Source organism: Sapajus apella, unplaced genomic scaffold, assembly GCF_009761245.1.
Source record: "Sapajus apella isolate SASKATOON/1434 unplaced genomic scaffold, GSC_monkey_1.0 scaffold89, whole genome shotgun sequence".
Classification (NCBI taxonomy): Eukaryota; Metazoa; Chordata; class Mammalia; order Primates; family Cebidae; genus Sapajus; species Sapajus apella.
The window spans coordinates 6,390,965-6,401,117 of NW_022437029.1; the positions used below are offsets into that span (position 1 = coordinate 6,390,965).

General features: G+C 40.4%; 1 protein-coding gene across 6 annotated transcripts in view; it reads left to right on the plus strand.

Annotated features, from left to right (window-relative positions):
• TMEM182 (transmembrane protein 182) overlaps window positions 1–10,153 on the plus strand; it is an 85,697-nt gene that overhangs the window by 61,859 nt on the left and 13,685 nt on the right. For 4 of the 6 annotated variants that reach the window (XM_032255575.1, XM_032255573.1, XM_032255571.1 and 1 more), the window contains one exon: window positions 4,792–4,929. The exons of the other annotated variants lie outside the window; for them this stretch is intronic. In XM_032255575.1, the coding sequence (XP_032111466.1) occupies window positions 4,792–4,929 (138 nt within the window). The remainder of the gene's footprint in view (window positions 1–4,791; window positions 4,930–10,153) is intronic. 6 annotated transcript variants of the gene reach the window in all.

Consider the following 10,153-nt stretch of genomic DNA (forward strand, 5'->3'; position numbering starts at 1 on the left):
ACTTTGTCCTGGACTCATCCTCTGAGAATATCAAAATCTGTGAACACAAAAGTCCCTGGTATAAAATGACATAGTATTTGTATATAACCTATGCACATCCTCCTGTATACTGTACTTTAAATCATCTCTAAATTACTTCTAATACCTATTATAATGCAAGTACTAGGTAAATTGTTGTTATTCTGTATTGTTTTAAAATTTATATTATTTTTATTGTTGTATTGACATTTTTCATTGTGTTTTTTCTAATTTTTCTTTCTTTTTTCTGTTTTTTGAGATGGAGTCTCACTCTGTTGCCAAGCTGGAGTGCGGTGGTGTGGTGCATATGACTGCAACCTCTGACTCCCTGGTTCAAGCGATTCTCCTGCCTCAGCCTCCCAAGTAGCTGGGATTACAGTCACGCGCCACCAGGCCCAGCTAATTTTTCTATTTTTAGTAGAGATGGGGTTTCACCATGTTGGCCAGAATGGTCTCCATCTCCTGACCTCGTGATCCGCCCACCTCGGCTCCTAAATATTTTGATTCATGGTTTGTTGAATCCACAGATGCAAAACCCAGACACAGAGGGCTGACTATTATTGCTGAACACAAGCCCACCTGCTGTGCAGCAATATGCAATCTTGACAATAATAGCAATACAAGCCACCACGAAATTAATGCCATTTACGGGCCAGAGATGGTGGCTCATGCCTATAATCCCTGCACTTTTGGTGGAGGAGGCAAGAGGATTGTTTGAACCCAGGAACTTGAGGGTACAGTGAGCTATGATTGTACCACTGCACTCCAGCCTGTATGACAGAGCAAGACTTTGTCTCAAAAAGAAAAAAAAAATGCCTTCCACTGGTTTCTTATTATATGCCACACACTTCACATATATTGTAAATCATTCTTCTAATAGTTCTAAAGGATGGATACAAACATCCCTATTTTACAGAAGAAGAGACTTCCGGGAGCTTCCGTAACTGGTCCAAAGTTACCTTGCAAGAAAGTGGTAAATACTCAGGTCACTCTGATTCCAACGCCTATGTTTTTCTACGGTATTATGCTGATTTCTAAAATTTTAACAAACAAATATCTTAAAGAAACTAAGAAGAGAAATAGAGTCTACTTTATTTACATGGATAGGAACCATTTCTGCTGCTCTGCCTCCATTTCTGAAGCTTTGCATGCACTCTGGTGGCATTTCTCTTTAGCCTGAATAAATTTCTTTAGCATTTTTTATAAAACAGGTCTGCTGATAACACATTCTATGCTTTCCTTCTTCACAAATGGCTTTATTTTACCCTTATTTCTATAAGATATTTTCACTACATGCAGAGTTTCAGTTGAAGCTCTTTTCTTTCAGCACCTTAAAAATATTTTCCCACTGTCTTTTGGCCTCCAGCATTCTTGATGAGAAAGTTAGAGCCTTGGGATTATTTCCCCATATGTTTTGTGTCAAGATTTTTTTTCCTCTGGCTGTTTTCAAGACTTTTTCTTTGTTTAGGGTTTTTGGTAATTTTATTATTATATGTCTTGACTAATTTATTGAAGTTTATTCTCCTTGGAGTTTGCTGAGTGTCCTGTATCTGTAAATTTGTGTTTCATCACATTTGGAAAGTTTTCAGGCATTATTTTTATTAATATTTTTCTTCACCAATATCTTGGGCCCCTGCTTTAGGACTCCAGTGACACGAATGTGAGAACTTCTGATGTTGTTTCACTAGCCTTTGAAACTCTATTTATTTTGTTTTCAATCTTTTTCCCTTCTGTTATTTATTGCTTTATTTTCAAGTTCACTTACTCTGTCCTCTCTCATCTCTATTTTGTTATTGAGTCCATCACCTGAATTTTAATTTCAGATATTGTATTTTCTAATTCTAAAAATTTATTTTATAGACTTTATATTTTCTTTTTATTTATTTCAAGAATATTCACCTCAGTCTATAGAAAATGGTTCTAACAACTACTTTCAGGTCTGTCTGATAATTCACATATCTAAATCATCTTTGGGTTGGCTGCCTCTTTGATAATTGATCAGATTTTCATGATTGTTGGTCTATCAAATAATTTCAGTTTATATCCTAGACACTTTGAATTTTATGTTGTTAGACTTTGCATGCTGTTAAAATTCTCTTGATAATTCCTCTCTCCCTCCCTCCATTTTTCCCTTCCTCCCTTCTTCCCTCCCTCCCTCCCTCCCTTCCTTCCTTTCTTTTCTTTCTTTCTCTCTCTCTCTTTCTCTTCTTTCTTTCTTTCCTTCTTTCTTTCTTTTCTTTTCTTTCTCTTTCTTTCTTTCTTTCTTTCTTTCTTTCTTTCTTTCTTTCTTTCTTTCTTTCTTTCTTCTTTCTTTCTTTCTTTCTTTCTTCTTTCTTTCTCTTTCTTTTCTTTCTCTTTCTTTCTTTCTTGCTTTCTTGCTTTCTGTCTTTCTCTCTCTCTCTCTCTCTCTCTCTCTGTCTCTCTTTTCTTTCTTTCTCTTTTTTTGTTTTTAGCAGGCAATCAACCAACTCAATGTGTCCCTTTCTTCTGTGAAATTCAGTTTTCAAAGTCTATGTGATGCTCTTTGTGCCACGCATCCCGGGGCACACACCTCTCAGGGCTTGCTCTGGAACCTGGATAGTCTTGAAACTGTAATTTGGTTCTCAAAGACTTCTTGGTCCATTTGCTGTGCATGTGCAACTTGGGGGTGTGCTTGGTACTTGTATAGGTCCAAACAGAATTTTAGCGTCTTTTCTTCAGTTCTTTTCTCTATGAGATTTTCTTTACACCCTCTGGCTCCTCATATGCCTTTTCCCATTTTCTCTGGCCAGAAAGGTTGAATTCTCAGAGTTCTGGTTTCCTGTGCTATGTCTCATTTCCATGCAGCTGTGACACATAACAAGCAGCAAGAGAAAAGGGAAAAAAAACATAACCATAATTTCCCCCCCCCTTTGCACAGTGAGGGTTTCTTTTTGTGGTTCCTCTATCTCGAGAGTTGGGTCATCGTTTGGGATCTTAAGTGCCCACACCTCCACTGGGGCAGCAGTGCAGACCTATATTTAAATCTGACTTGGAGGCAGAACTAAGGGAATAAAAAGAGAAAAAATAAACATGGGGATTTACTCTGGCTTTCAGGGGCCTCTTCTAGATTTCTAGGAAATGAATTCAGCTAAACATTTTTGCTATTCGTGCCTTTTACACAGTTTCCAATTGGCATGCTTTCAGGCAAGAATATCAGATAACTCTTTGCAACTTGATCTTTTGTTAAGACTTGACTTTCCTTCTCACTCCACTTGCTATTATTAGTTATTTTCAGTCCTTATATGGTTGCTTGTCGGACTTCCCTAGTTTTAGTTGTGATCAGCCATAGAATGGACTTCTTATTCTCTGAGCTGCTGCTTCTTATTAATGGTTATACCCCAGCACTTGGCACAGAAGCTGTCCTGTGAAAGACAGCCTCAACCTATTTCTAAATTAGGTGAGTGAAAATGTAAAATGTGAGACTCACCAATTGCCTAATGATCTGAGGTGGGACAAGGACAGCAAATATTTGGCCCACACTCTGCAAATCTTGATTTCCATACTCAAAGTTGACGTCAGTATCTCTTCACTGCCCTCTTCCCTGCTGAGCCTGAATACAACCTCAGAATACTTCCTAACACTGCAGCCCTGGAGGCCCTGCCACGTGGCCAGCACTGATATGGGAAATGAAAGCCTATCATATATTTCTGTCTTCAGGACTTGGTTATTCATATACAAATCTGAGCCTTCCTTTTCCATTTAACTGAGATGATGCCTCTTCTCAAATTTCCGTCTTCCCTTCTTCTTTCCTCTAAGACTCCAGTTGATTGATAGATTTCTTCTTTGACAGGAAGGCTTATTGCGGAAAAGTATTTTTTGCCTTCTTATCAAATTTTGTGTTTTCTTTAAAGATTATAACTTGACTAATATGTTTCGCTGACTGTTCCCCCATCTATACCAACAATAATTTATTTTAGTGTTTTAGCCTTTTGGAAATGATGAATATGGTTAAGATTGGTAATTATCTGACTCAAAAATGATTATTAGAATTCCTTTTTGTTTGATTACTATGTATCACCAAACCCACAGTCTATTTCTCACCAGCTGTATCCATTAAATTAGCCTTGCTTGTCCTTGATGGAAAGACTCTTATACTTCTCATTTTGAATCTAAGTAAAAATATTAATAGAAAGTGGTAGACCTTAAATAAATCTGATTTATAATCTCAGATTTGCTTGGAAAACAAAACTGTACAAACTTCATTTATGGATTTGCTTGTCATTTTTTATTGCCTTAAACAATTTTCCATAGAGGGCTTGGGGGTGACTATTATCAACTTCTCAGAGATCATTATGGTACAAATATATCCTAGCAGAATATGTGAGGCAGTGTTCGTAAAATAATGTGAATGTCTTTACATGTGTTTGGACATTTGATGTGAAATACAGCTATGCTACCCAACTGGGTGCTTATATGGGGGACATCTTTAGGAGCCAGAACCTTAGTTCTGTTTCCATTTTAATGCAAGGTTTTGATGGAAAAATGAGCTCCCATAGTGTATGATGCATGTGTGTGGTATAAACATTGAGCAAGAGGAGTTGATTGAGGATCACCAGCATGGACATCACTCATTCCAAGGTCATCTGATAAGATCTCCTGTTTGTCCAGACCCATCCCTGCCATTCTATCTAGCAGTGCCATGGCTTAAATAAGAAAAACAAAGATGAAGGCAACAGACTCCGTGACAATCTGCTGTGTCCACAATCTAAGTGTATTTTTCTTTCTTTTCTCTTTTCCTCCTGGGGTCTCCAGTTTACCGTGGTTTCTGGGCAGTCCTGATGCTCCTGGGGGTAGTTGCTGTGGTCACTGCAAGCTTTTTGATCATCTGTGCAGCCCCCTTTGCCAGCCATTTTCTCTACAAAGCCGGGGGAGGCTCGTATATTGCTGCAGGTACGTACAGTGCAATGGGTATGATTTTCAGCCACGGTTTTTCTTCATGTCTTTCTGTTTTTCTTTTCTGTATCAGGTGTCAGCCTTCTAGTAACAGTAATACAATAATATTTGTATACAATACTTCTTGAACATGAATAATATTTGTATACAATACTTCTTGAACACTATGTGTCGGACACTTTCCAGGGACTTTCCATTTTCCACATGCTGACACATTTAACTGTCATGATTGTCTCTGCTCAGTGTAAGCCCGTTATTATATAGAGAAGAATACTGAGGCTTAGAGGAGAAAAATCTGTCACTGACTCACTCGAAGGTGTGCAAGAGACTATTAACCTTTTACCCTATTAGTTTTCTATCTGTAAGTGGGGATCGTAACATATGTCTCTGTAACGTAACAGGATATGATATAGGTAGTTATTTTCTGAGCTCCTCAAAAGATAAGTCTGTGATGATATTTATAATAAACATAAATGCATGATTTATTTAATATAGGTACAAAAATATTTTTGTACATCACCACCATTCATTTTCTTAATTGTAGTTCATGTGGGTGTGGTGGCTCACACCTGTAATCCCCGCACTTTGGGAGGCAGAGGCGGGTGGATCACATGAGGTCAGGAGTTTGAGACCAGCTTGGCCAATATGGTGAAAACCTGTTTCTACTAAAAATACAAAATCAGAGCCTATAATCCCAGCTACTAAGGAGGCTGAGGCAAGAGAATCGCTTGAACTCAGGAGGCAGAGGTTGCAGTGAGCCAAGATCATGCCATTGAACTCCAGCCTGGATGACAGAGTGAGACTGTCTCAAAAAAAAAAAATTAATTGTGGCTCATGTGAGTTATCTGAATATATTATTTTCTGTGTGAAGCTTGCATTTATTTTAGTCAGGTTTCTAACTAATTTAATTCCTGCTAAAATGATCACAGTACAAATAGAAAAGTAATTGAAGAGGTAAGTCTTGTGAATTTTAAGCCCTTTTCATTTAATTAGGAAGTAAAAGCCAGACCATTAACTTGGAAACATAAGCACAAGCCTATTATTTGTAAAGATAATTCTAAAAAAGTAGATAAACTTTGTAGGACTGAGACCAAACTGTACATACTATATGCTGTATTGTAACATCAAATCGGAGTGACAGAGTACTCCTAGATGACACTGCAGTGACAATTGAAAGAAAGGAACAGAATGGAGAGTGTTACTGTCTTTCTAATCATCAGAGCCACAGCTCATGATGCTGCCCAGTATGACTTCATCAGTACTCAGGTAGCACAATACTTTCTGCATACGATGGTGCTTAATTCTGCAGAGCGATCAGATATAGAGCCTGTGTTTTGTAGGGGCGAAGAGGAACAGAAGGTTCACTGAAAAATCCACTTGCAAAAGCCAGATTAATTGAAGAAAAGGCATACACATTTATTTAATGTGTATACATGGGAGCTTTCAGATTGAGGACCCAAAAAGAAGCAAGGGGAATTGTCCATTTTTATGCTTAGGCTCAACAAAGGATGGGCAGCTGTGTAGAAATATGACTGGGCAAAACAGGTAGGATCTCATGCTAATAGAGTAGGTGGGAACCCAGCGAGGGCTGCCAGTCTAGCTTCTTGGTCTCTCTGAGCCACATGCTTTCCTTCTGGGTGTGTCTCTGGAATAGGGGTCTTATGACCTATTGGTAAACAAGGTAGGTCAGGTCATTCCTTTGTGGCCAGTTTTTACACAGAAAGGTGGAGGGAAAGTTAGAATAATGTGTTCAGGTTTCATGGCTGGCTTTGGGGAAAGGAGTTCTGATTTCTGTGATTCACCTTTGTGAAGAGGGGTAGCTTTGTGGTTTCTATGGCCAGCCGTGGGAGAGAATAGGACTAGGGGACAGGGGGGCAGGAGAAAGTCAGAGAAAAGCTTTTGCTTCTGAGGCTGCTGCTGGGGCTTCATTTTGGGGTTTTGTTTCCTGAGCACCACATTTTAAAGAGCTAAAAAAAAAAACCTCATCCTTTTTGAGAAGAAGAATCCTGTTTAAATCATTCTTTCTTTTGTCTTGTATTTCAACTGTTTTCTTTCACTGGATTTACACATTAGGGCTCTTCATTATAAAAGCCTTTTTTACTGAGATGTAATCCACATACAACCTACCATTTTGATGTGTGTAATTCATAGTAGGATTCTAGTACATTCACAGAGTTGTGCAAGAATCACCAGTATCTGATTTCAGAAATCACTCCACAGAGAAACCTCATTCTCTCCTCTCCTCCCCTCCTGGCCAGCTCTAAGAAACCTCTAATCTACTTTTCATCTCTATGGGTTTGCCTATTCTGCGTATTTCCTTTGAGTGAAATCACACAATAGGTGGACTTTTTGTTTCTGGCTTTTTTCACGTAGATCTCATAACTTATCCCTCTGCTTGAATTAATTCATAATTCCACAGGACCAAATCCAGTATCCTTATATTCCTTAAAACAGAGCATCATCTTGGCCAAATATGTTTTTCTCACCCAAACTACATTTTACCCTTTCCAGAAGTTCTAATGAGGGTACGTATTTTTCTATGGCCTTCCCAGAAATAACCGTGCTCTGTTTACATGTGTAAGTATTTGTTTCTTCTTTTTCCTTGCTTTTCTTTTGTAACCTCAGTTTGTCAATAGAGGGAACATGTAATAACCACAGTTTAGTAATAATGTATTATGGGCATTATGATTGTTTTAAATTCAGAACTGCTTTGATCCTGGTTTTGGTCCTATTGGACTGTGTGTGTGTATGTGTGTGTGTGTTCAGTAGCTTTGAAAAAAATTGTTGGTCATTTTTCATTTTGCAATTTGTGCAAGAAAGCAATATATGTGAAGAATTATGTTTGGCTGAGAACTGTGTAGGAAGATAAAGCATTTAATATACTCATATATGCATACACCTGTAAGTGGTGGCTTTTTTCTTTTTTCTTTTGTTATTTTTAATTGACACATAATAATTGTATATATCGGATCTTTTTAAATGAACCTTGTGTTGCATATGGTAAGGGGCCAAGCATTTCTTTGCTCAGGACTTCATGCAAAAGCCCTGAGGAGTTCTGAGGTGTCCAAGGTATTGAGGGAGTCCATTCTCAAACTTACGAAACTAGATGATTCAGAGGCCACTTACTTTACATTTGACTTTTATTATAATTTCCTTCAGGGAACAATTCTACATTGTTTGTGTATGACCATTCGTTTACCAAGAGCAGGGAGAGCTACCCTATCAGGTGGGATGGAATATGGCTGTTCCCTCGCTCCTGAGGTTCCTGTCCTGGCCCTGGGCCAGCACAAGGAGCTCTGCCTGCAACTAGGAGCAGGTGTGGCCTGGGCTCGGGCTTGCAGTGGCTGCTTTATTGATGTCACAAACAGAATTGGACACTCTCTTTTGGGGGAGCAGATGGTTATAGGGAAGGGCAGAGTTAATTTTTCCATGGCCATTGCTGGGTGTGTGCACATAGGAAGACTCTTTGGCATCAGCAGCACTGTGTTTGGACATTCCATATATGGCACAGGGATGCAAACATCAGGGCTGTGGGGTAGGAGGGGTGGGGCCCGTGGTATTCCCCTTGCTGGGTCAATAGGCTCAGAGCAAGGCTCAGAAGGCCTGGAAGGTGGATATTGCTTCTCCCTACATTTGGGCAGATACTTCCTCAGGCAGGCAAGGCCACCTGCTTCCAGGAGAGTCAGTTCTGGACAAAGCGTAGCTATTGTCAGGACATTGACCCTGAGCCTATGTTTCAGCATGTTATCACACAGCTCTGCAGGACCTAAACTGCTGCCTTTTGTTTTAGTGTGGACTCACAGAGAACTCTGAGATATAAAGGGGTTGTCACTCATCTCCTCCTGCTCCTGGGGCATTGGATATCATAGCAAAAATACAGGAAGTGTTAGGATGGGTAGGCACGGCATTCTAAACACTGGCTTATATGAAGAAAATTACCACGGAGCTGAATAGTCATAATCCCTGAGCAACATCAACACAGCAACTTCTGTACATGAGCAGAAAGACATCTAAGTCTGTGAATGATTAAGGATGCGGCCTGCACACTCAGGACACTGGCATTGAGAGATCGGCCATAAAATTCAGTATCTTACCAGCACATCAAGATAGAAACATTTTTCTGGCATAATTGAAGTAGTCTTTTCCTAAATGGCAAACTGGGTGTGTACGGAATTTTGCTGCAGGAAGTAGAAACAGAGTCTATCTGGGTGGAGGAGACTGTGCTCTGAACCTCGGCTAAATCCCTTGTTAGACTCTCAGGCTGTTGAGACTACCTAGACATCTTAAGAGTCTAAGGATTCAAGCAGCTCCTATTCCAGGTCCAGGATGTGCTCATGGAAGCAAAGGGTACCTTTGAAGTGTACCTTAGTCCCACACCACCGAGGCCAAGTTGTGTTTTGATTCCTGCATGTGCCTGCTTCCTCTGCCCCATTCCGGGAGTGCAGGGTGAGCTCTTCGCCCCAGATAGCTGCGTCTTGAGTTACTGCCGCTCACCAGGGATATGAGCAGGGCTGGTTGGGATGAATCATGTGAACCCTCTGCCGTGTGTGGCAAAAAGGCCAAAGCACAGCCTTCTGCAGCTCACCCTTCCCTCCTATTCTCGAGGCAGTACTTCCTATAAGTGTAGGGATGGAAAAATCTAGTACAGGAAAGGTCAGCATAAAGGGAATAGAAAATTCCCATCTCTAGCAGGTTAGACTGACTGAGAAGGAAGCGGGGTTTGTGATTTGTTTTCCTTTATTCTTTACAAAAGATCAAGAGATATGGCAATAGCCCATTAGTAAACCACATTTATTTGCACCTGAAATAAGAGATATGATGGATACATAATACAATAGGTATTTTCTCCTTAATTCTAGAAAAAACAGCTCACAGAAACCAAGGAACATAGTTTAGGTGTTCATTTTCCTTTGGCTGAGACTGAACACGTGGCTTGCAGAGGCTCCTCGTGTTTTCCTCCAGGTAAAGGGGGATGTGGCAGCCATCAGGGCAGAAGAGTGTGTGGGGCAAGGCAAGAGCAAGATGGCTTAGGAAGAACTGCTGACGGCCTGGAGGCGGGCTGTCTACACCTGCAGGCACACACAGCCCTTCCATCTACACCCGCAGGCACAGGCAGCCTTTCCGTCCACACCCGCAGGCGCACGCAGCCCTTCCGTCCACACCCGCAGGCGCACGCAGCCCTTCCGTCCACACCCGCAGGCACAGGCAGCCCTTCCGTCCA